The sequence below is a fragment of the Parasteatoda tepidariorum genome, chromosome 6 (genome assembly GCF_043381705.1).
Source record: "Parasteatoda tepidariorum isolate YZ-2023 chromosome 6, CAS_Ptep_4.0, whole genome shotgun sequence".
Taxonomy (NCBI): domain Eukaryota; kingdom Metazoa; phylum Arthropoda; class Arachnida; order Araneae; family Theridiidae; genus Parasteatoda; species Parasteatoda tepidariorum.
Window position 1 is genome coordinate 9,700,300 of NC_092209.1, and position 27,014 is coordinate 9,727,313.

The following is a 27,014-nucleotide window of genomic DNA, read 5'->3' on the forward strand; positions in this document are numbered from 1 at the left end:
CAGTTAAAACTTTATTTAATATGAAAGGAGTGATGGCATGGCTTCGTGAGGAAACAGAAAACAAATACCCAAATTCAATCAAATGTGCAAGAAAACTATTGTTACCGATTCCATCTTCATATTTAGCTGAATGTGGATTTAGTGCTGTAAATGATTTTATTGGTAAAAAAAAAATCGTGTAGATATAACCAATGGGGAGACTTGAGACTGAGGCTAACCAAATTGGAACCTAAGATAAAATCTACGTGCAGCAAGCATCAAGGGCAAGAATCTCACTTAATTAAAATATTATAGAAAAATATTTATTAAAATTATTTCGAATTTGAATTTTAGTTCTTCATTATATGTTCTGAAAATTTACTTACTTTGTTTCGCTAACAATTTCCTAAGTTTCTTAAGTGAATAATTCGATTTTTTTTAATATTAAAAATTATGTATATGTTACATAGGGGGCATAAGAATTTTAGAAAGGCTTAGGTGGGGCATGGTACAAAAAAGGTTGGGAAACACTGGTCTGAACGAAATAATCAGCCTAGTCATCCCCTCGAACCATTAACCCTATCGCGCCGATTGTCACAAATGCGTGCCAGCATAAAATCGTATCAACCGGGGAAAAAAGATAAAACTGGTAATCAAAGTAATTCTTTAGTAGTTTATTTGTGGGCGAAGTTATAATTGTTTGATTTATTTAATTCACCATTACTTTATTCAAAATAAAACTATTTAGCTATATTTTGAACTAACATTGTTTATATATATGATTGAAATAACAATAATTAAAGTAAAAACAAATTAAGTCTGTCAAATTAGCAACGACTACATTTAAGTTACCTCTTTTTATTTAATTACATCCTGATTCTGATTTTGCTCGAATGCTTTTCTGAATCACCCGTCCCCAAGGGGTTAAGAATGAGTCCTAGAACGTGAAAATCCGAACATTAGAACAAAAGTTATTCAGGGTGGTCCGTTTTTTTCTCGTGGTACGTGCACTGTGCATGGGTAGTATTGCTGTTGTACATACACTGCCCTGCAATAATGGAAGAAACACTTTCAGTTTTTGACATTTTTTTAAATTTCTCAAGAAATATTTAGAGAATTATTTCGTAACTTGAGAGTTGTTTAGTTCATGCAATTTTTCAATCTTAGTAAAAAAGTTTAAAGCTTTCAGAGGTTTGAGTAACAGATAATAAATTACGGAAGAGAACAAATATTTTTGAACACCCTATACCAGGAAATCAAGCAATAAACTTGTTACTTGTATCAATTGCTTTGGTTGTTATTCACAATGACTACATAAAATTTCGCTAAACTAGTTTAAATATTTATAGAGATATTAACATTTTTAAAATTTTTTTTTTGTCTCAAGTTTTTTTGCTATAACTTCTAAAAATAGTCAGAAAAGTTCAACAAATTGTTTGGAGCAATTTAGAACTAAATAAAGAATTTTTGGTTTAGAATTTGAAAAAAGTTCGCTTAAAATTACGCAAGATATGGATATTTAAAGTAGTTTTTTAGTACTATGCATGTACGAAAAAAGTTTAAATTTTTTTCTTCATAATTTTGTAGTGAATCGTATTTGGCAACTTATGAAAAATGGTTTATTTGAATATCCTAAAAACGTTAAAAGTTTCGAGCAACTTTCAATGTAGTTTTCGTACTCTTTGAAATAAAGCTGTACATGATGAACACAAATTTTATTTTATAGTATTGCAAATGAGAGTACCTTAGAACCAGACAGCAAGAACAAAGTAAAATTTGTGGAAAACTTCTGATTATTTTGAACTTTATTTTAAAAAATGCAAAAACTGCATAGAAAATTGATCGGAATTTTTAACATTTTTAAGATATTCAAATAAGTCTGTAGTTGTTGTTTCTAATCCCAGCTGGGATAGCGGAGCTATACAAGATCCATGAGGCCGTGAGTCTTCAAAAAATCGAGGAAAAGGAGAGGTCTCTCAAAAACCTCTTCCATGGTGAAATCCAGGCAATCAAGTAGATCAAAGAAGTCTTATTTCATTAGTCGCTAAATATGATTCACTACAAATTTTTTAAAAAACAAATATAAATTTATTTTGTGCATGCGCAGTACAAAAGAACTACTTTAAATACTCATATCCTGCGTAGTTTAAACTTTTTTCAAATTTCAAAAAAATGTTTTGTATTTAATTTTAAATTGCCCTAAAAAATTTGTTTAATTTTACAGAAAATTTTTAGAGCTATAGAAAAAAAATGTACGACAATTTTTCATATTTCTATAAATATTTAAGTTAGAATTACGAAATTATATACAGTTGTTGTAAATAACAATTAAAGTAATTGATGCAAGTTACAAGCTTAGTGTTTGATTTTCTGGCATAGGGTGTTTAAAAATCCTAGTTTTCTTTCGTGATTTGAATCGCGGAAGAAAACTAAGATTTATTATTTATCTCTGAAAGCTTTAAACTTTATTGCAAAGTATTAAAAATGACATGAACTAAGTAACTCTAAATATACTAAATATACTTTTGAGTATTTCTTGAGAAGTCAAAAATCGAAAGTGTCACTTCTATTATTGCAGGGTAATGTATCTTTAGCGCTAATTCTCTAAATCGCTTTCAAAAAATAACCCTGTTTAGCTCATATGTTGTACAAACGCAAAATCTTGATATCAATTAATACAATGCTGATTATAAAAATTATAGAATTTTATAAATTTTTGCAGCAAAATGTGGCAGCTAAAAATTAGAAATATTTACTAATTTTAGACGTATATGTTTTACGTCATTTCTTTAAAAGTTTTTCATGAAAGTTTAGGTCGGACATAATAGGGTTTGTAGAAGAAATAAGGGGAAATATTTATTATAAAAATATTAATAAAACTTACTTAAGCTCTTGGACCACTTCAAATCTTTTAATTTGAGGCGAAGTTAAGTTACAGCAAATTACTAAGCTCCATACAAGAGAACTCTGCAGAAAAAAAACGAGTTTATAATATCAGGCAAGAATGTCACTTGTCAAAAAACGAAAAAAAAAAATGATTGCATCATCATTTCTAGTTTTTTTTTTGAAATAATGATAAACCATGACTACCAGTACTGGTTAACAGTTATAAAGTATTAGAAAAGTTGCTTCTGTTATACATAGCTAAGTTATTGAGGTAAACAGCTAGAATTGAATTTGAAAAGTAAAAACTTAGTATAAATTGCAATGGCGGGGGGGGGGTGCTCATTCAATAACACTTTTTGTAAATATTTATTCTAGTGGTAGCTATGTTTTATCATTTAATGTTTTAATTTTTATTCATTTAAATTTATTTTCTACACCACTACATATAAATGATTTGAAAGTTCATATGCGACGCCATTTTGCTCCTGCATTTTCCTGGTAAGGCTTTCAAAATGTTGACAAAAATTCTGAAAGCGTTAGTTTTTAAATATTTACTATAGCTCTTTCACCAGGAGTTGGCACTTGGCTCCACCTTCATCACGTGGTATGCGACAATACTATTTCGCTGCTTTTGGGATAAAGTTGCTATTTGGCGATCGTATGGTGAATATATTTATTTCGCATCTGCATTTGTTTTAAGTACGTATTTCATAAATTTGATGATATTTCGTGCAATTTTTTACGATGTTTCTCTCTTTTGAGTGAATAGTTTGTCCTGTTTTAGACATTTTTCTGGGAAAACAGCAGTTTTTAAATTTAAAATATATTTAATTAGCTAGAAAAACGTAAGTTATAATAGCAGATGATAAAGCAAAGTAAGTGACTGAAAAAGAAGTAACTGTTTGTGTTAGGCTCGCATTATGGGTTGTCTCAATTTCAAGAGCGGAGATGTTTCTCTTCTTACTCCCTCGCTGAAATGAACTGTGCGTCCGAGGAGGTAGAGTCAAGTGCCAACTCCTGGTGAACGAACTATACTGTATAAAATATTTTGCAAAAAGCGTAGTAGCTAGCAGGACTGATTAAACTATGTATCAGAATGGTTAATTGTACACACTATGTACCACCATTTCCTGGTTAGCACTCAGTCCCCTTCCTTCTGGTTGTACAGTAACTTCGCGATGTAACGGTAGAAGTATTTAATGCAAAAACGGTTAAAAAAAAAACTTTTTTTCTTCTCCAGTTTGTTAATTGCTAATATCTTCTCCCGTTTTGGTTTTAAAGTCCTTTTTAAGCCTGTTAATAAAATTAAATATAAGTCTATTTTATTTTATTTTATAACCGTCGTTGAACAGCTGACCCATTNTTTCAAAATAATTCGTAGGCTTATATAATTCACCACTTTATAATACTTACGTCATGCTAAACCTCTTAATAAGCAAGCAAAAATAGTCAAATATTTGCAAAATTTACTTGTAGTTATTTATCGTTTCTTTAATTTTCTTGGGTTGTCCGGAGCAGTTGGCATCTCTGGGAACCTCCCACTGTTAGCATGACGGCAAGGGGACTCTGACCTATGAACTGACTTCATACCTGCCAACTTTTCCGGAAGATTTTATTTTCATATTTAAAGTGGTAGTAAGTATATACTAATTTTTCTTTTTTTAGATGATTTTGATCACCACTATTCTTACAAAAATTAAGCACATATAATAATATGCGTTACTATCATAGTTGTTAACTTAAGTTTTCTCAAATACAACGTATTTGTTTGCTTAAAATTGAAGTTTTAATTCCATTTTAATAGCACTGGGAAAAATGATAATGGAAGGGATTAAAAGTTGGCAGGTATGTGACTACCACTGAGGATATCTCACGTCAGCACTGTGGTTGTTGCAAGCCGGATGCGGAATTCATATTAACCAGTCATCGCTGGGATTCGAACCCCGGTTCACAATGCTCTGTCCCCTGAACCATATAAGTTTCTTAAAGATTCTTTTTGTTTGGATAATCTCTGGGGCTTTTACAATATTAACCCTTTGCACTCGGAGTATTTTACAATTTATAATCAGTTTCTAAAAAATAGAAACTCTATAAACAAAAATTGTATATGTTTGATATTTTGTACTAGTGCCTGCTTAAATTTATTAAAGTGCAGGTTTAAATGTAGAGTTGAGTGGATGATGTTTATAAGTGACATTTTTAGACAAACTGCAATAAGGGGAAAGAAGAAAAAAAGTGGTATGAAAGTGTTTTGTTTTAAATTTAATAGAATTGTTTTCGATTGCTTTTGGCGAACTTGTGGTTGCATTTTTATAAGTACTTGACCTTACTTAATGCAGTTGTGAGGATTTTAAATCTGATTTTACTTTTGTTGCAAGAGAAACAATTTTTATCAAAAATGATATTCTTTGTTTTGTTTATTTTTTTTTTCAAAATATATAAGTTAATGAAGATCTAGGTTTATCTGTCTTCATATACAATTGTCTGCTCTTTTGAAAATAACCCTTAGGACGGAAAACACGTGACCTTAAATGTATCGCATTATAAACTGAAATGTATTATCACCTTAATTCCTACCATTCCTTACGTAGCAGATAAGTTGGGGTACTCAGTATTCATTCGAATGGATTTAAAAAAATCCTGGTTAGGAGTATATTGCATAAAAAATGTAGCTTGTCGAGAGAAACAGATGGCAAATTTGATATCAGTAACTCGAAAATATCGAAGATCCTTTCAAAACTCATGGGACAGAAAATTTTTTTCCCTCTCTAATTTTTTGTCTCATTTTATTTACTACTAACCTAATTTTAAATGAAATGACAATAAATAATTTCAAAGGAAATCATACAAACATAATGTGAATTAGTTTTGTTAAATTAAGGTGAAGGCAAAAACAACTTTATTTCATTAAACTTAACCCATGTACCGTAAATTTATCCATATACCATTATTAGCCTCTTTTCAATCAATGCATCTGAAAATGTCACTTGCACACTTTATTTAATTTTAAATATAAAGATCTTAATTGTTTTTCTTTATCCCAAACTTTTTTGCCACGTTTCTGATATTTTGTGTCTTATTTACTGTTTCACAATAGGGTGCTTAAAATATATATAAAAGAACTTACCACACTGATGAGAAAAAGTGGGCAAACTAAAGAGCATCTCAAAGCTCTACTAGGTCCTACCATGCACCTGAAATTAAAATGGGTAAACACAATTACTTAAAAGTTTCCTACAGGATGATCACAACCGAGGAAAATTTCAAAAGACACTTTTTACGATGGGAAAAACGAATTTTTTACCGATTTCAATCTTCCAAAATATACTTGTGAATTAAAGGAAATAGATGTGAAAATGACCTAACTTATTTCTTGAAAGTTAAAACCATTGAACAGCCTCATTGCTATAACTTTACCTGGTTATGTCTATCCTGCTATTGTTTGTAATCACAGACAAACAACAGCATTAACTCTTTTGCACCGGACGGGACATGTGCTGTCCCAGTCCATGGGTGAAAGCCCTTATATAGCAAGACGGAAAAGAGAAAAACCTGGTACGTAAAACATTTCATTCCAGCATTTTTTTCGAAAAAAAATGAAATATCTGTAACTATCAAGATTTCTTTTATAATTCTGGCATATATATAAAACTGCTTCTTTTCTCAGATAAAGTAGACATTGTTGAAAAATTTAAAAAATGAATAAGTAAACTCCTCCCCAAAACTAGCTATAACTGAAATGGTTTTACTACCAGCCTTTCCTCTTTTCCGCCTCGCTTTCACCCCTGCCCCTATGTATTAAACAATTAATGTGCAACAGATATCTAATTGTTACGGTATAAAACTTTAAAAAGGGTAAAAAGGGTCTCTTACGGTAATTAAACTTACATAAGTAGCACANCTTTCCATTATCATTTTTCCCAGTGGTATTAAAATGGAATTAAAACTTCAATTTTAAGCAAACAAATACGTTGTATTTGAGAAACCTTAAGTTGACAACCATGATAGTAACGCATATTAATATATGTGCTTAATTTTTGTAAGAATAGTGGTGATCAAAATCATTTAAAAATTAAGTTTATAAAAGAAAAAAAGTATATATTTACTACCACTTTAAATATAAAAATAAAATCTTCCGGAAAATCCAGATGAGTTGTCAGGTATGCTACTGGGTGATCAGAACCAACGCCTCCTATAATTGAAAGCCTCCACACGCTTTATTGTAGGTAGTCCAATTGGTGAAAGAATCATTTAATATGAAATCCATGTCTAAAAATTTGTTAATATAATTGGTTTGTTTTATTTACTTGTCAACCACTACAGATTCAATTCTCAAATGTATATGATAAATTTCTCTCAAGTACTTTTAAAATAGAAATTTTGTTTATGCGCACAAGTGGTTCGCTTTTTAAATAATCTGCGCAGACTACTTATAAGAAACCGTGTGGAGGCTTTTTGATGTAGGAGGTGATGTCACAACCGAGGAAAATTTTAAACGAAACTATTTAAGATGGGAAAAACAAATTGTTTTACCGATTTCAATCTTCCAAAATATACTTGTGAATTAAAGAAAATAGATGTTAAAAAGACCTAACTAATTTCCTGAAAGTTAAAGCCATTGAACAGCCTCATTGTCATAACTTTACCTGGTTATGTCTACCCTGCTATTGTTCGTAGTCACAGACAAACTACTGCATTAAATGAAGGTGAATTTTATTTAACGATTTGAAGTTAAGTTCTGCAAATAAATCATAACAAGTCACAAATAATGATAGTAACGTTATATTAGTGAGTAGCAATCTGTATACACATAATAGTAACTAGTAATATGTAATACTAATGAGCTGTTAAACTTCTTTAGTCTTTCACAGTATGAGAAATACACAAAAATGAAAATACATGAGTAATGTGTTAGATAAATTAGTTTACTCTTTAATTTTTTTCTGTATGAGAAATATACTCAAAAAATACACGGGTAACGTAATAAAACACAATAATTACCTGTCTTCATAACCGTAATTGGATGTCGATGCAACAATAACTCCAACCCAAACCAAAGGTAATCCTGTAAAAATAAATAAAATAAAGAAAATTATTTACGTTTATTTATTTTTTTTTAAAGAAAAGTCAATTTAGTAAAATCTAAACAGTATTCATGAAAAATGGATTTTAATTATTTTTATTTTAAGCACTTTAATGAAAAATCATATGAATAAAATTTATTATGGCATCCAATTTCATCATCATCATCATTGAAATATATCTGGGCGCCTGGGGCCGTTAGCGGTCTTTTTCCCATTCGTCTTGTATTGTGGTCTTTAAGGTGGTTCTTTCTGGTAATTGGAATGCAATTGGAATAAAAGGAAATTAAATATTTTGTATTTTAGTTAAAATTACGTCACTGCAAAAATGAGCTGCCATCGGCCTGAGGTTTATGTCTTCTCTTAAGAGAATTTTTACTTTTGAAAACTTAAGTTTTCAAAAGTAAAAATTTCGTTGAATCCAGCGGTGTCACAATTTATGGTCTTTTCGAAAAATCTGAAATTTAACTTTGCAATATGGTGATCTAAAAAATCTATGTTGAGGTCGCGATTTATGTTTTTATTGCGGATAAACAGTCTTGCTTTTGTCATTTTCCTGAGGATTTTATTCTGGCATATTTTGAGTTTTTTAAGGAGTGATGTGGAGATGTTGCACCAAGCTGGGGATGCATAAATTAGGATGGGACGGATCATCGAGATGTAAAGTAAACGTTTAAGTCTGAGTTCCATTTTGGGGTTCTGAAGAAGGATTTGTAATCTGTGACAGGGTGCTTGTGCTTTGTTGATAACTGTTTTGACGTGATCTTTCCAATTAAATTTGCTGTTTATGACCAGACCAAGATAGTTTGCGCTTTTGACTATGGGTATTGAAGAGAACAACTTGATTTTTTGGGAGGATAGTTTTTCTTTTATGTTGGATGATTAGTAGTTTCGATTTTTGGCCGTTGACTTTAAACTTCCAGTCTAGACACCAGGTTTCTATATCCGTAAGCTTTTCTTGGAGTTTCTGTAGGGCAACGTTGGGATTTTTGGACTTCACGACAATTCCTGTATCATCTGCAAAAAGTGCTGTGGTGCTATTAAAGTCTTGTCTGTCGATGGGAAAGTCGTAGGTAAATAATATGAATAGTATGGGCTCAAGGATGCTTCCTTGAGGCACTCCTGCTGTTATTTTTCTGTTTGTTGATTTCATGTTTTTAAAATTAACCTGAAAGGTTCTATTATGTAAGTAGGCCTGTATAATTTAATGACACCAGACGGGAATTTCAGTTGTATAAGCTTGAAAATAAGACCCCGATTGGCATCCAATTTGAATTTTTTTTTTTTTTTGGAATTTTCGTATCCTTACAACAAAAGAAAGGTAATGAGAAACAGTAGTATCTAATTAAATATTACGGTATTTTGAAGTTGAATAATGAACGAAACTTTTTCAACGTAATCATGTTATTAAACCTCAGCCATACCTCTAAATGTGACATTTTCTTTAACGCACGGGATGTCAACATTTATTTTTATTTTATTTTCTCCAACTGTTTCTTTTTTCTTCAGAATTTTGAATTATAATAATTAAAAATTTATTATTAGTGTCATATTAAAATTGCAATACTTCTTTTTATACTGAGAAATCTTAAATCTTTATTTGTCAACTGCGTCAAAAATATTGCCAATCATTATGAATTCCGAGCACATATTGCATATAGTTTGACAAAAGTACACTTTAACAGTAATTGTCAAAGCCGTTGACTTCCCCTCTTCGTGTTATAGTCCTTCACTAGCCGAAGCAAGAAGCCAAAGCAACGATGCCTTGATTCTTTGTAATTAGAATTTAAAGTGATTTGGGGTTTAAAAACGGGCAGTCCAAATTAAAAATATGGTCGTCATAAAGGAATTTAAAAAGAAAAGAAAGAAAAATGATCCATCCTGGCTGCATTGCCCAATGGGATGAATTCCAAGCGCATATTTCATATAGTTTGACAAAAGTAGACTTTTTTATTGTTCATCAAAATGCATCCTATTCAATTTTGTTGTTGTCGTAAGGCAAAGAGTGTGATTGTTTTCTTTTCCAGTGGCGCCATCTATGGACAAGAATTCGACTTCTGCCACAACAATACATCACTCCCGTATATAGGCAACACCTCCTAGAAAAGACAGGCCTCAGCACGGGTTACCATAAATATCCTTCAGTAGTCCAAACGTAATGACATATTTCGTATTTTCAACCACTGCGCAGCTTATTACCCCGAACGTAATGACATCTTTCTTACTTTTCATCTACTACGCAGTTAACTTCGTCACATCGGACTATTAAATTGATCCGTGCTGAGGACTTCCTTCTTCTAGGAAGTGTTGATATAGGGCGGACCCATTTACACAGTCATTAATTCATGCTCAGATCGTAATTTGGACCTCAACCAGAGAACGATCCATCTCCAATTCTGTGCCTCCAGAGGTATTGATTTGTTATTGGAACATGGATGACTTTGCGACCCGAAAAATTTAACGTGTACCAATCCATCACCTCCAACAGCAATAAGCCTCCACACGGTCTTTTATAAGTAGTCCGTGCAGACTGTTTAAAAAGTGAACCAGTTGTGCGCATGAACCCAAAACCTTTTATAAAAGTAATTGAGAGAAATTTATCTTATATATTTAAGAATTGAATTTGTAGTGGTTGACAAGTGAATAAGGCAAACCAATAATATACGCTAATAAAATAAATTTTTGGTCATAAATTTGCTACCACTTTCTTATTTGAACTAGATTTCATATTAAATGACTCGTTCGGTAAGTGGATATTCGAATTCCAGCCACTGCCTTTACAGAGTGCGGACGTATTAAGTCTAGCTCTGAGCGATCATGCCATACAACCAGAAAGGACGCGGCGGCAAGGTTTTACCCACCGCCCGAAAGTACGTTGGACACGATGCATCTATCTCATTGGATCAAGTCTTGGAGACCTGCGGGATTCCCGCGAAATACTTCCCGCCGAAAGATCAGATGGCCAACTCCGATTACCTCAAAGTCTTCTACGGGAAATTTTCCTGTGAAGAACAGTTTGAAGCGTACATGCAACTGGATGATTTCTCCAGAAACTCTGGTTTTGGACCTCACCACGAGATTTTCGACCAGTTAGCCCTCGCTGCCCTTGTGGCGCGAGGTGAGAAAATACGCCAGATAAATTCGACAGAAGTGGAAACACCGACAGCAACCACACCCGAGACTGCTGCCGCCCATAGCATCGACATGAATTCTGAGCCTGTTGAGGAAGCCTCGGCATCTGAAACTGCGCTCTCAGAANGGCAACACCTCCTAGAAAATGCAGGCCTTAGCACGGGTTACCATAAATATCCTTTAGTAGTCCAAACGTAATGACATATTTCGTATTTTCAACCACTGCGCAGCTTAGTACCCCGAACGTAATGACATCTTTCTTACTTTTCATCTACTACGCAGTTAACTTCGTCACATCGGACTACTAAATTGATCCGGGATGAAGACTTCCTTCTTCTAGGAAGTGTTGATATAGGGCGGACCCATTTACACAGTCATTCATTCATGCTCAGATCGTAATTTGGACCTCAACCAGAGAACGATCCATCTCCAATTCAGTACCTTCAGAGGTATTGATTTGTTACTGGAACATGGATGACTTTGCGACCCGAAAAATTTAACGTGTACCAATCCATCACCTCCTACATCAAGAAGCCTCCACACGGTCTTTTATAAGTAGTCCGCGCAGACTGTTTAAAAAGTGAACCAGTTGTGCGCATGAACCCAAAACTTTTTATAAAAGTAATTGAGAGAAGTTTATCCTATATATTTGAGAATTGAATCTGTAGTGGTTGACAAGTGAATAAGGTAAACCAATAATATACGCTAATAAAAGAAATTTTTAGTCATAAATTTGCTACCACTTTCTTATTTGAACTAGATTCTATATTAAATGACTCGTTCGGTAAGTGGATATACTTCACAGTTGTCTGATCAGACTACCTATAAAAAGCCGTTCTCACAAACAAGAGTCCAGCTCCTTGCCAATATAGTACTGTTATTAAAAAAATACTAAAATATTACGAAAGATACATTTGATGCAGACGAACAAAGTTAGAATAAGAGAGTTTTTAATTTGAATTGAACTTACCCCAACCAATGAGCATGTACAACATTACTCTGCCGTCCACAATACCTTTGATAAATCCCTTGAAGAGCGCATGAGTTAAAATTGCCATCCAGCAACCAACGCACAAGTAGAAGTAATGAATGAAGCCTGACAACACACGACATGCTTCCTGGAATCACATGTAGTAACGTTTTTAGGAGGATTTCCAGAAACTCACATAAAAAGTAACAAAATTCAATCAAAAAATTTGTGTCAAGGAATTCAACCTGTTTGCGGTACTGAGAAATTTAAATAATTGTAAACTTCAGTCAAAGGGACTAGTATAAGAATGGAAGTTCATAATAAAGAGATCTTCTCTTTATCTTTATACATTTAAAAATAAAAAGTGTCTCATGTTAAAATATACTCATAATTTGAAAGATAAAAACTCTTACAATTATATTGCAGCGATGCTAACTTGCACCACTTTGTAAAAAAATATTTTCTAGTGATAACTAAGTTTAGGTTATTTTTAGTTTAGTATTTTTCATTTTAAGCAATTTTTCCACCTTTACATATCTAAGTATTATATGAAGTTTTAATTCATAGCAGTTAAATCGTAGTAATGAGTGGGCGTAATTATCCGTACTTTTCAGGTTTTACTGTTTAATTCTCTACATATTTATTACCACTTACGTAGAAAGTGAAGCAGGTTACATTCCTGTTATTGGTTTGCTTAATCGTTAAAAATAAATGGAACTACTCTTAAATAATTTTACTCCGTTGCAAGTTAAGGAAAGATCTTGGCGGTATAGGATTTAAGTATTCCTCCGCGAAGGCATATATTTCTGTTTTTATTTCGCTCCCAAATCATACATATATTTTTTCAAGACAATATAAACGTCTTTAAACACGTCAGACAGAAATTTAATTCGTGCTATCATTTATGATAAATATCATAGAATTATTTAAAATAAAAAGGATTTGGTTTCGTAGTTTTGCTGGAATCTCGATAAACCAGAAGAACATTCGTTCTTGGAAAAAGAAACAACTATATGACGCTGCAAGAGCATTGGATTTGATTGAACCACTAAAAATGGAGCGTCTTATGCTGACATGCTCTTAACAAATCAAATGCGAGATAAATTATTTTTCTTTCTGTTTCGCTGTGGAAGTAAATCATCTGCAAGAAACAATATTATTCCTTCATCAGTTTTTCTTAATTCTCCTTACTTATGTATTGATTATTGTTAAAAAAAAGCAAATCAGAGGCCGTGCAACGTTGTCTCAAAAGTTGGCGATATTGAAATGCGTTCGCGCTAGAAGGTTGGTGTTTATTAGGTGTGCATTTCGATGCAAACAGGCTCAATAAACGCCTCCTACAACTGAAAGCCACCACACGGTCACTTTTTAACTAGTCTGAGCGAACTTCTTATAAATAACCGTATGGAGGCTTTATGCATAATGATATTAGACTTTTTTAAAACTTGCTCCACATTGCACAAGAGAGAGTTAAACTAAAAAAAACTGGTATACTAATTATTTCATTCCTGTTAGACCATCAATAAATAACAGCTTTACTTTTAAAATTATTTTAAAAAATACACTGGTGTGGAAAAATTATTGATGAAATAGAAAAACTAATATAAAACGAAACAGGCAGTTTCAACGGAAAGAAAGGTTATCGAGAAGAGGAACCACTGGAAAGTAAAGTAATAGAAAATTAAGAATATATGCATCATGACGCACCGGGGGGCGTGTCGTAAGGAAATGAAAGACGCTAGCAGTAAGGCTCCTATACTATCAGAGCTGACCTATCAAGCAAACAAGTTCGCAAGTTAACGTTATTTTAGTATTCGTTATGTTATTACAGAGATGCCAACTGCTGCGGACTCGCCAAAATAATTTAAATAAACGGTAAATAACTATAAAGTAAATTTTGCAAACAGTTGACAATATTTGCTTGCTTTTTAAAAATGTAAAGCATGTCATAAGTATTAAAAAGTGGTGAATTATATAAGNCCACTGGAAGGTAAAGTAATAGAAAATTAAGAATATGTGCATCATGACGCAGCGGGGGGCGTGTCGTAAGGAAATGAAAGAAGCTGGTAGTAGGAAGCTCAGTAATTACGTCAATGGTATTGACCAGCATATATACTTTAACCGAAGTGAATTCGTTGTCCGGAGGTTCAGTGGAGGTAGTCTTCGCACAGCCACGGAAGTAGACGACTGGTATATTGTCCTACAGGCTAGAAAGAACTTAAAACTAAGAGTAGAAGAAATCGCTAGGCAAGCCCGTTTTACCGCGGCCAGTAAACTGAACAAGGGTTTCAATTTGCACATCAGCCAGTACGGGTTTTTCCAATAACGCCATTTTATTGGAGAAGCCAACGACTCGACGCATACGCAATGAAGTCTAGTACTCTTTACGGATGAGAGCAGATGTAGTCTGTTAGTGATTCTGGACGCATACACATCTGGAGAGAGAGAGGAACACGCAATGTCCCCTCTAACATCATCGAAAGAGAACGATTTGGAGTAAGAGGGGTTCTTGTCTGGGGCGGTATCATGCTTCTTACCCGTACTGATTTGCACATCTTCCATGGTGGTTCAGTCACTGGTTCTCGTTATTATACCAAGATTTTCTTTCCTCATGTACGGTTTTTAGAGGTGCTGTGGGTTACAAGTTCATCTTTATGAACGATAATTCTACACCTCACCGTACAGTGGCAGTCACAGAACTGTTGGAGAGTGAAGCTATTGCACGCATGGAATGGCCGGCGAAGTACTCGCGGAATGGACAGTGGTCACACCCGAGAGGTTCCACGGTAATACCTCTTTCGATTGATTTAGAAATTATCAGATTTCAGTATCTATCGTACAGAAATTCTACAGACATTTAACAAAAACACATTAAAATTAATATAAATTAAGAAGAAAAACGTGAACTCCTGACATGATGCTAAAGATGAAGAAGAAAATGAGTATCTGTAACAGATAAGGGAAAATGCCTCAAACATCAAGTTTGATATTTATGCATCAGTTGATGAAAAAATTAAAAGTTGGCGTCCGTTCAAAAAATGATTGCAAAAGCTGAAGAAGTGCGAAGTGAAACGGAAACACGATGTTTGCAAAAGGCCTTTGAGACAATCGAGAATTCAATCGGGATTCATTCGGGTTATCCAAAATATAATAATAACATAAAATTACGTTGATCTGAAATAATGCTCCTGTAATGCTTAAAAACTAATGTAATACAAAATACAAGAAAGTAACAAATTAGTCCAGTCATAAATGTCCTATCACTTTCTTCAGAAATGTCCTTCCTTACATTTTTACAACAGTTGTCTAGAATGGGTAAATTCAGCTGTTTGGTTTTGACTCTGGAAAAAAAATTTCCGTTTGTTTTCTGTGGCAGGAGATTTTTGGACCGACCTTAAATACTTAAGCATCGCTGATTTTAAATCAGCAATCTGTTTCTAACTACAAATACGGTTTTCACGAAATTTAGTTTTGTAATCTTATTAAAAAATAACCTTGAAAAGAATAAAAACACATTTGAAATCTCTTAATACTAGGTCTAACGAGCAGGTCCACAAAAATACGCCCTATTATACAAGGGATGAGAGAAGAATCTTTATAAAAAAGGGATTTTAAATGTAGTACATACATCAGATGCCTTGCTAAGTTTAGTTAGATACTTTTGTTGCAAGTTTGAATACCATATATTAAATAATTGAGCTAATGAAATTAGAATAGGATATAGAAGGAATTAAAAAAGTAAGTTTATGAAATTAAAAAAAATTAGAAGCTAGAAAATAAGTAATGCCTATTATAGCATCGTACACACATATATATATTTACCAAAGATATTACTCGCTACCAGCAGACATTTTTTGGGCAGGTCTTATTAATTTATTTTAAACAATGAATTGATAATAATTTAACACCACTTTTTAAACAAATATATACATTTTATGAATTTTAATTTGCGAGTATCTTTTGTTATCACAAATTAACATTCAGTAATTAATAAGTAAACACTGGTTTTAAAATCTACTGGTGGTTTCATTTTAACAATTAAGTTGAACCGATGCAAGTTTTAGGTAGGAATCCAGGCTTAAAAGAGTTGCATTGAGATCCGCCTTGGGTCTCACATTTTCTCGTGAAAATCTTCGAACACTAATTCGCGCATGTTTCACTTGCAACATACGATTTAAAAAATGCATGAGTGAACATGAGGCGTGAATAAATTTAGCTGATTTATAAGTTTTTGTGCATTATCACTCTCCTTATATAATCGGACCTTCTGAAACACCTTTTTATTTCTTAGTTTTTTGTTTCCTTTTTAGGATTATAGCTTTGTTGTGGGTGTAGGATATAGTTCTTTTAATTATTTTTATAAATTTATTTCAAATAATTTATGGTGTCTTTACCAAGCATGTGGTCGCAATATTTAATAATGCAGCAGGATTATGTACCTTACTGATATTATTTTGTACCTGTGTCTCATATTTGAAACAGAATATAAATTAAAATACACATCTCACATTTTTTTTATCCTGCTTTTCTCTGAATCATTTTTACTAAAATAGATAAATTGTGTTAAATTACGTTACCTAAAGTTAGTAAGTGTGTTTTTGTACTAAGACGGAAAAATGTCCTTATTTTAGAGTGACAATAAATTTAATTTTCATAGCGCTTTCTTCATGGTATATTTTTAATATCTTATTTAGAAGCTCAAAAATTGAATAAATTTTTTTTTAAATAAATTGACCAATTGTTGAGTTACAGAATCGACTAAGTTAAAGTTGTTATAAAAAATGAATTGTTTAAGAATAGTGGATGATAAAAATCTACTAAATTGAATTTATTAAACCAAGAATCACAATCAATAAACTACCACTTGAAAATATTTATTCGCTGCCCGAAGCAAATGTTCATCTCTGTGTATATAAATTAAACTATTTTATTGTGTTCTATATTGCATTAATTTCTTCAAACCATTTTAGCAACGATAATATGAAAAAATTTCATAATTAACTCTAATTATGGATTTTTAATAATCTTGGCTTCGTCGGTCACCGGTGACCCTCATAGCACGTGTTAATACTGCTAATACAAAGATCCTTTCGGGTATTCTTAGACAGAAACATTTTTATTAAAAAGGTAAGGAAACGAGTTTTCGAAAGAGTTTCTGCTACCAGTATTTTAGTTTTTGAGGACGCTTAGGGAATGATACTTACCCAATCATGCCGTTTGAAATCGACAGAGAAAAAGGATAGCATTGTACCCACAGCAGCAATAGCTAAGTTAAGACGTATTATGTGGAACTGATCATGCAATGATCTGAAATTATGAGAGCAATGCATTAAAATAATATAGGTAAAAACAAAAAGAGATATGTTACAAGTACTTAAAGTGTTTAATTATTGATAACAAATATTACACAAATTTGTCTCATATATATATATCGATTCCCTCAAAATTACGTCCAAATGAATTTTTCTAAAAAAATCAGTATTTTTTTAAAAATTGATTACAGTAATTTTCGGTCNATATATATATAATCTTGAGATATGTTCTTATGTGTTCTTATTTTATTTTCCTAATTTTAAATTCTTACCCAAATTTTAAAATATTTTTAAGAATTATATTATACGAGTATTGGTAACTTTTTTCATCTTCTCTTTTTAAAAATCTTTATACATATATCTTTCCATTATATATATTTTTTCATGTTTCTCTACATTTTTAACTTATTTTTTCACTTCCATATTTCTTTATATTTTTACTTTCATTTTTCTTACAATGATTTTTCTTTCTTTTTGTTAAAATATTCAATTGTTAAAATATTCAAATATTACTTTTATTTAACTTCTTTCTCTAATAAAATTTTTTAACTTTTTTTAATAGAAATCTATAAAATTGTTAAAAACACTTTTAAAAGGTATTAAATTGATTTTGATCAATAGCGGAACTATTTGGATGTGTAAAATGTCACTTTTGTCAATCTTATAATAAAATGTTTAAAAACATAATCAATGCAAACATAAAGCATGTTAAATATTTCGTACTACATACTTTTGTTGCTAAACGTTATGATTATTAGAAAAGTATGCTATATTTTCTCTTAGCTTTTTTATAATTGCACTATTCATCAGAAAAAAACGCTGTCCCTCAGTTTACTTGTCACTACTATCCCTTAATACAAATATTTTTAAATTGATGACTAGAAGTCTACAAACTGAATAATCAGTGAATAAATAGTTTGCAATACTAATTAATATACCTTACACGCAGATGATCAAAAATTACTCTTTGGTTTGTAAGCCAATCAATTGCAGTGAGAAGACGGAAAGTACACGAGTATTGGCTTTGAGCAATAGAAAAAAAACTTGTTCAAATCAGAGAAATATACTTTTTTTTTTGCAAGTAAAGGTTGACAAACGAAACAGTTAGTTATTGGTAAATCAACATTGATGCTATTGCTGTGTAAATTAAATATAAAAAAACGTGCTGTTTGCTTGGGAGGGGGGCTACAATTGAAATTGTCCTGTCTAAATCAAGATAGTGATCGTTATGGTGAACAGATGTCGATGTAACTTGGTTCATACGATTCCTAGACCGAGTTAATTTTTTTCTTCTTCTTATGAACAAATAGTTAACATTTCGACCGATAGATGAAACTTTTAGCTTTTTACAAAGAAGAAAGATCATCCGTGTAACAGAGGGGGATATAAATAGCCAGTAGTCATTATCGATAAACAATTTTGCACCCATAATTTAACAGAAAAGAAGAATTGAAAAATAATGATTACTAAGTGAGAAGTTAATAAAAAAAATCAAAATAAAAAAAATATTTTTAAAACCCACGTTTTTGTAGTGGAGAATAATAATTAAGAAACAAAATTTTGAAAAACGAAACACTTGAGGCACATGAAATACATAATAGTTACAGTATGTGTGCTCATAAGAATATGTGCATGTATATCTGTAATTGTATCTGAATGTGGATGCGTATGTGGAATATGTTTGTGTATATGGTGTGTATGTGTATGTGTATGTAGAATATGTTTGTGTATGTGGGTGTGTATGTGTATATGGGTGTGTATGTGGATGTGTATGTGGTTGTGCATGTGTAGGAGTAAGAAAATGTGTATATGTACTGTTATGTATTGCATGCGCCCCACGTTTTTTGTCTTTCAAATTTTTGTTTTTTAATTATTATTCTCCACTACAAAAACGTAGGTATTAAAAATTTGATTTTTATTTTGAATTTTTTTTGTACTCATTTCCAAAATCTCAATTTTTTACTCACTGTACACAAAACTTTTCAATTGACATGTGACATTAATTTGAAATAATCGAATCGACAGCAAAAGACAATCTCGAAAATATTAATTTTTCGTTAATTTTAATTTTATTTTATTTTGTATGTCTTTTTTCTCTTCATTTTCATACGTTGTCATCCAATTCTGAACTATGTGCCAAAGTTGAAGTCTGTAGCTAGTCGGGAAGTTAATTTAAAATCCATTACAAAATTCCACCCGAACAGACATGCACGAAGGCAAGTTGATATAAACGTGGTAAAAAGTGGAAGTATGACAATGGAAGTTGTGTTTTTTTTAAAAAATTAATTGAAAGTAAGCGTAACGCATTGCACATCATTCAACCATGAAAAAGCACCTATTCCAGTTTTTCAGAGCTTTATCTTCTGGCATCCATAGTAAGAATGCTAAGTCTTTTTTCTCCCGATTAGACGACGTGGACAGCGCCTGAGATGTTACCACTTTCTCTAAACTTCCACACTACAACCAAAAAGGGGGCTTTCAGTCACGACAAATTTAATGTACTTAATGCTTATACAGGCTCGTTGATAAATCGGCTTCCGTGATCGAACTCACGACCCCTAGCTCTCCTCTAGTGCAGTGAGTTACACCTTTACCGACTAGAAAAGGTCTCGGTCACTACTTCATGACTGACCACGAGTAAGCGAAGGTATCGGTCACATAATACAGTAGAATAAAATGTGACTCATCTGAGCATAACATGTCTTGTTGCTAGAATAATTTGACTATCGTCCTCTGAAAACTGAAGTAACTCGAAGCAAATTTTCTAAATGTACATTCGAAAATTCACCTCTTTACCTTTCCAACTATTTAAAAAGTAATCGCTGTTTGAGAATCTCTGTGAAGAGTTTCTCTTCTTCGCATATATGATTGAAAAGTTAAAACTGTGAGTTTTTATATGTTCGTTTAACAGTTTTACTGTCATTTTTCATTTTAGTTTGCGGAGGACGCTGGCTCTCTTAGCTGCACTAGTTTGGAAGATCATTCGAGATAAAATTGACCTCACTATAAATATTTAAATCTGGCGAGAATGGAATGTGAATTGAACATATGTTCTAATAAATTGTGTTTTCTGTTCTTTTTTAGCGCTTTTCTCTCGCCAGGTGCAAGAGATTTCACTTTTTAAAATTTCAAATTCCTTTGTCTCATGGTTCATATAAGATACAAACCAAATTTCCTCTAAACCGAATTTCCTCTGTTTGGGTAAAACAACACGGATTCTATGTTGATCTTAATGGGGTATTTTTAATTATAATCACCCTGCACGGCATGTAATAGTTTGAAAAAGAACTTTAACACTATAGAGTGACTTACGATCTGGTAGCAATGGCACAGATATAGCAGATCAGGACGATTATAGAAAGACTATATCCTAATCCTCGAACAGCAAATAACCACATTTCATCTTCCGGTTCTACGTATTTCTAAAACAGAAAAAAAAATAATGGAGCACGTTTTTGAAAACAAGAAACAACACTATTTTTTTTAAACATGAATTTTTTTTTCACTAAGCGAGACTTATTTAAGATTGCCGCCCACCAGAAAAAATAACTAATAAAAAAAACCTTTTCCGTTTGGTCAGAACAAGTACATTCTTTAGGTACAAAATCACTTTGAGCATGTCAGTCTTTTCTTAAAAGGCTCCTTAGTTGGTGCATTAAGAGTTGGTGCATTAAGAGTTGGTGCATAAAGAAAATCGAATTTTATCCTTTTATTCTTTTCTATCACATTTTATATTTTGTGGATTTGAATATAATATGTAGCAGCAAATGTCGGCTATAGTCTTCCGAGGTTTAGCCAGATGAAAACAAATGACGGCCGTCTCGAACAAAAATTTCCTTTATTCTATCTGTTACTTACCCCTTCCTTTCAAAAACTAAATACTATTCTGTAACCCCTTGGGGACGGGTGATTCATAAAAGAATTCGTACAGAATCTGACTCAAGATGTAAATAAATAAAAAACGGTAGCTTAAATGTAGGAGTTGCTAATGGGTGACAGACTTACTTTGCTTTTACTTTAATTATTGTTAGTTTTATCATATTTATAATCAATGTTAATTCACAGTATAACTAAATAATTTTATATTGAACTAAGGTAATGGTGAATTATATAAATCAAATAATTATAACCCCTCCCATAAATAAGCTACTAAAGAACTAATTTGGTTACCAGTTTTATCTTTTTACCCTGATTGATACGGTTTTATGTTGGCACATATTTGTGACTTTCGGTGCGAAAGGGTTAATATAAAATTCGTCGGATATATTGACTTTACTCCAGTCAGAAGGCAGACTATAAGCATAAAATTGATACCTGCCAACTTTTAATACTTTCGAGGAAGATTTTCCCCAGTGGTAGTAAAATGGTATTTAAATTACAATTTTAGGCAGTAACATGCGCTTTATTTTTAGCGGGTCTATGTGGATTACCGCATGGTAGAAATCACATAAATCTCTGTGCGCTGCCGCGAAGCGTCATTAACCGATTCATCTGTAGTAATAAATCGATGATGAGGAGTAGTGAGGAGAAATGCATACCTGCCAACTCTTCCGGAAGATTTTATTTTCATATTTAAAGTGGTTACAATATTCAGGTTATTTCCAATTAACTTTTTGAATTATAATGATAATTATAAACGAGCATGACCACCACTACATATAAATAATTACAATAAATATATGAAAGCATAATAATCCTTGCGCAAGCGAATTTCAACGGGATCAAAATATCAACATATTTTTGAGTCAGATTGTTTTTCGTTTATTGTTTTACAACCACTCTGAAAGTCCATTCTCGGAAAGAGTGAAGGTTGGCAGGTATGGGAATGGAGATGGGAGGATTTCAACATGTCTATTGCAGAGATGCCAACTGCTCCGGACAAGCCAAAAAAGTTAAAGAAACGGTAAATAACTACAGAGTAAATTTTGCAAACATTTCACTTTTTTTACTTGCTTTTCAAACGGTATTGCATGACATGGTAAATCAAGTGGTGAATCATATAAGCCTACGAATTATTTAGAAATAGTGGTGGATAAAAATCTACTAAATTGAATTTATTAATCCAAGAATCACAAATGATAAACTACCACTTTAAAATATATATTTGCTGTCCGGAGCAAGTTGGCATCTCAGCTATTGCATATTATTAAGTATGATTAATTTTTAAAAAAAAAATAGTGGTGGTCTATTAGATTATAAATTAAGTTTATAAATGCAAAGAATATATAGAAAGCTTTCATTTTACTACCACTTTAAATACAGAAATAAAATTTTACGCCAAATGAGTTGGCAGGTATGCCTGCACGAGCATCAACTCAGTCACCCAAGGGCTCTATCCCCTACATGGGTGAAAGCCCTTATATAGCAAAACGGAAAAGAGAAAAACCTGATACGTAAAACATTTCATTCCAGCATTTTTTTCGAAAAAAATGAAATATCTGTAACTATCAAGATTTCTTTTATAATTCTGGCATATATATAAAACTGCTTCTTTTCCAAGATAAAGTAGATATTGTTGAAAAATTTTAAAAAAGAATAAGTAAACTCCTCCCCAAAACTAGCTATAACTGAAATGGTTTTACTACCAGCCTTTCCTCTTTTCCGTCTCGCTTTCACCCCTGATCCTCTACGAACATGTGGAGTCATCCTCGGTTCAAGTTTGGAAATATTGTGTTTTAAAAATTAGTTAGCTCTACATTCCGTAAAAATGATCAATTGCGGAATTAAGATCACGAAGTTATCAGTGATCGGTAGACATTGCGCATTGTTATTTAGACTTGTGCGTTTCTTAATGAATAATAACAGACACGTCATTTGTACAATGTGTACTAATGCTTTCATTTCGTTAATTATTCGGTAATACATCGAAAATAAGATGTAACTTTTCAGACAACATTTCAATCGTTTTTTTAGTTTGTTTGTTTGAAAAGAGAAAAAAAAAAAATTCCGTAATGTAAAAATTACGATTTAAGCTGTCGAAAGATCATGAAAAAAATTGTGACAAAATGTGATAATTTTCACTTCCAAACCCTCGATTTCATATATCAGATACAAATGATCGAGAGAGAAAAATACATATTTTAGTAAGATCGTCAAATTAAAAGAGTGAGGAAAGTGCATTTATAAAATGACTTACTTTAGGTACAGGTGGAAGAGCTAAGATGGCAAACATTCCTAGACTGTCACAGGAACAGGTTGTGTATAGACTAGTAGAATTTACTTTTACGCATCCATCTGGAGTCCATCCTCCCATCTTCACACGACTGTAAAAAAGATAAAGAATTTTATTTTTTAAGTGAAGTTATCTCTCAATATATGTTTCTTATGTGGCACTATAACATACCTGCCAACTTTTAATTCCTTCCATTTTCATTTTTCCCACTGGTATTAAAATGGAATTAAAATTTCAATTTTAAGCAAAAAAATAAGTTGTGTTTGAAAAAACTTATGCTGACAGCCATGATAGTAACACATACTAATATATGTGCTTAATTTTTTTAGGAATAGTGGTGATCAATATCTTTTAAAAATTAAGTTTATAAAAGACAAAAATAGTAGTACATATTTACTACCACTTTAAATATGAAAAAAAAATTTTACGCCAAATGCGTAAAAGTTGGCAGGTATACTATAAGCTTGGGTATTTCTCTTGCAATTGGCAACACTAAAGTTATTATTCATTTCGTAAAGTTAAGTAATAATTTATGTTGTGTTAAAAAATTAGTTATGCGTTAAGTATTAAATTAGATTCATTTTGTTACGCCATATTAGGTAATAATTTAAGTAGGTAATAATTTTGTATTTTAATCGAAACAAGAACTTAATTACAAAGTAATTATTTAGATTAACTATTGATGATTTCAAAAACTGCTGTAGAAATTTTAAGCATAAACGTGACACATACTGTTATCCTATTATTGGTGAGGGAGAGAAATAACTTAGTAAGTTTCTAAAGTAAGTTTTGAGATAGATATATTATACGATATTATATAATTGTACATAGATATATTATGCGATACTTAAGGCTATAGCTCTAGAGGACGTAATACAGAATTCCATACCATTTAATTTCTGAGGAAACATGCATTTTTCGAGCAATAACAAAGATATAGTTCGCTCACCAGGAGTTGGCACTTGACTCCACCTCCTCGGAGGCAGAGTTCATTTCAGAGCGGGAGTAAGAGGAGAAACATCTTCGCTCTTGAAATTGAGACAACCCTTAATGCGCGAAACACAAACAGTGACTTCTTTTTCAATCACTTACTTCGCTTTATCATTTGCTATTATACCTTTCGTTTTTCTAGATAATTAAATAGATTTTAAATTTAAAAACTGCTGTTTTCCGAGCAAAATGTTTCAAAAAAGACAAACTATTCACTCCAAAGAGAGAAATATCATTAAAAAAAAATGGCGCGAAATATCATCAAATTTATGAAATACTTAAGAAAATGTTTAGATACTATATTGATATATTAAGTTCACAGCTTGTGTGAAATAATTTTGAAAAGTGACCGAATTGATTGCCAAAGAAGTTAGCACTTTATTAATCATTTAACATTTTTCTTGTTGACGAAAAAACTTTTTTAAAAGCTGTGCTGTTATCCAGTGAAAATTTCAGTGACTCGATCTATGTTCTAGACACATCTATAAGAGAACAGCCTAATGTGAAAAAGCCACCTTTGACAAAATGTCTCGATCGTCATTATATAGTATTTGAGAGCTACAGTGGCTCAGGAGGTAAACCGTTCGCCTCCGAATGAGGTGACCGAGGTTCGAATCACAGAGGTAGCCAGTTGATAGAAATTCTGCTCTCGGATCACAATGATCTTAACGCTGACGTGAAATATACTTAGTGGTCATGGGTTAGAATCCTCCCGCTATCGGGCTAACCGTAGGAGGTTTTTGCAGTTTTCCTTTCCATGTAACGCAAATAAGGGTTAGTTCCATCTAAGAGTTCTCCACGAAGGCAAAATTTCTTTCAATACTTGATCTATGACTTCCCTTCTCTTCTGGATTGGGTTCAAAATTACAAGGCTGAAAATTACAGAGATGAACATTGGTAGTTATAAATCCGAAAGTGGATCGGCTATTCAATGGCAGTTAATAAATAATAGTTTAAATATCGACTGTTATTTCAATCTAAAGTGCTCCATGAAGGCTAGTTTGTCTTAACGTTTGATTCAAGAGTTCTCCTGTCTTCTGGGTGAGGTTCAAAATTACAAGGGTACGGAGGTGAACATTGATAGCCGTGAATTCAGAATTTGCTCAAAGCAGGGGATGAAATAAAACAAATTATATTATTGTATATCAAGTTCATCAGTTGCTTATACACGAATGTGCTAAGGCATTTTTTTTTCACATTAAATGCGTTATTCACTTACATTACACATGCTTAACCGAAACACATAATGCTTACTCTGGTATCTCTAAAGTATCTGACCATCTTACACATTCCCTTGATTCAACCTACAAAAATAAATTAAAAACATACATTGAATAACTGTAGAAAAATAAGGAATGATAAAATTTATTTTTAATATCGTTGACTTTCCGTTGTGGAGAAAAATATTTTACGTAGTATTATCAAAATATTTGTTACTCGAGATAATCTTCATAAGATAGGTGAAAAGTGAAATATTCCACTTTTTTTCAAAATAAGAAGAAATTATATAGATAAGTTCTAAAATTAATCTGAAAATAAAAGTGTGTATTTACTTTTTTGCGTTTAAAAAAATATTTTATATTTTTTCCCATCAATTATTCCGTTGTTTTATTTAATTTTTTGCCTTCATACATATACTTTTTGGTGGTCATGCATGCCGCACGAATGTGTGATAGAAAGCTGATAAAAAATTTATTCTCGAAAAATATTTTTTTTTTGCAGAATGTAACTCATGATACTAGAAATTTGTTACATACACGTGGATGCTTAAGTTCATTAGTTAATTATTTTCTTTTGTTTGCCCTTCGTTAAGAAAATCCTTTTCTCATTAAGACATTTCTTTAATGTACCTTTTATGTTTCAAAATAAGTTCATTTAATATTGTAAACAAATACACAAATTCATATTTAAAAACAGCTATCTAAACGCTCAAGAATTAAGTTTTCTAAGCAATATTTGAAAAAAGTTTTTTTTTCTGAGTTTTATTTAAAAAATATATAAATACCAAAATAAAAACTTTTTTCTTTGTTAATTACATTTGTAATAATAAAATATATATTAGAGTTTCGTGCTGAATAGCCTTAAATATTTATTTCGTTTCGAAACAGGGCAATTTTGAAGATTGATCGAAAAAGATTGAAGGGATTAAATGAAAAGATTGAAAAAAAGATTTAAAAGATTGCTTACTTTTGGATCTTCAAGTTGTTCTGCCGAAGCGCCTCGAAGTAACTTACTTTTCTAAAAATAGATATCAATTATAAGATAATTGTATCAGTTTTTATGACAATGATTCTATAAAATAATATTTTTTTCTATCTCTTACTTCCCACTGATGTTCGAAAAATATGATTACTGGGTCTGATGTTAAAACATCCCTGTCATAAGAAGGTTTGACATCGAAGCTTAGTACTCTGCTATCGAGGAAGACGCCCGTTGTATTACTTCCCCTTTTAAAATATCAACAATAAACTATTACATTATGTTACTTTTTC

General features: G+C 31.9%; 1 protein-coding gene across 1 annotated transcript in view; it reads right to left on the minus strand.

The window, feature by feature from the left end:
* Positions 1 to 27,014, minus strand: part of LOC107456974 (uncharacterized) — a 130,113-nt gene that overhangs the window by 10,318 nt on the left and 92,781 nt on the right. The window contains exons 13-22 of the mRNA XM_071181981.1: positions 26,846 to 26,969; positions 26,710 to 26,760; positions 25,777 to 25,826; positions 23,497 to 23,623; positions 20,673 to 20,782; positions 17,253 to 17,355; positions 12,049 to 12,196; positions 7,867 to 7,930; positions 5,993 to 6,059; positions 2,864 to 2,946 (exon numbers count right to left, since the gene is read on the minus strand). Coding sequence (XP_071038082.1) covers positions 2,864 to 2,946; positions 5,993 to 6,059; positions 7,867 to 7,930; positions 12,049 to 12,196; positions 17,253 to 17,355; positions 20,673 to 20,782; positions 23,497 to 23,623; positions 25,777 to 25,826; positions 26,710 to 26,760; positions 26,846 to 26,969 — 927 coding nt within the window. The remainder of the gene's footprint in view (positions 1 to 2,863; positions 2,947 to 5,992; positions 6,060 to 7,866; positions 7,931 to 12,048; positions 12,197 to 17,252; positions 17,356 to 20,672; positions 20,783 to 23,496; positions 23,624 to 25,776; positions 25,827 to 26,709; positions 26,761 to 26,845; positions 26,970 to 27,014) is intronic.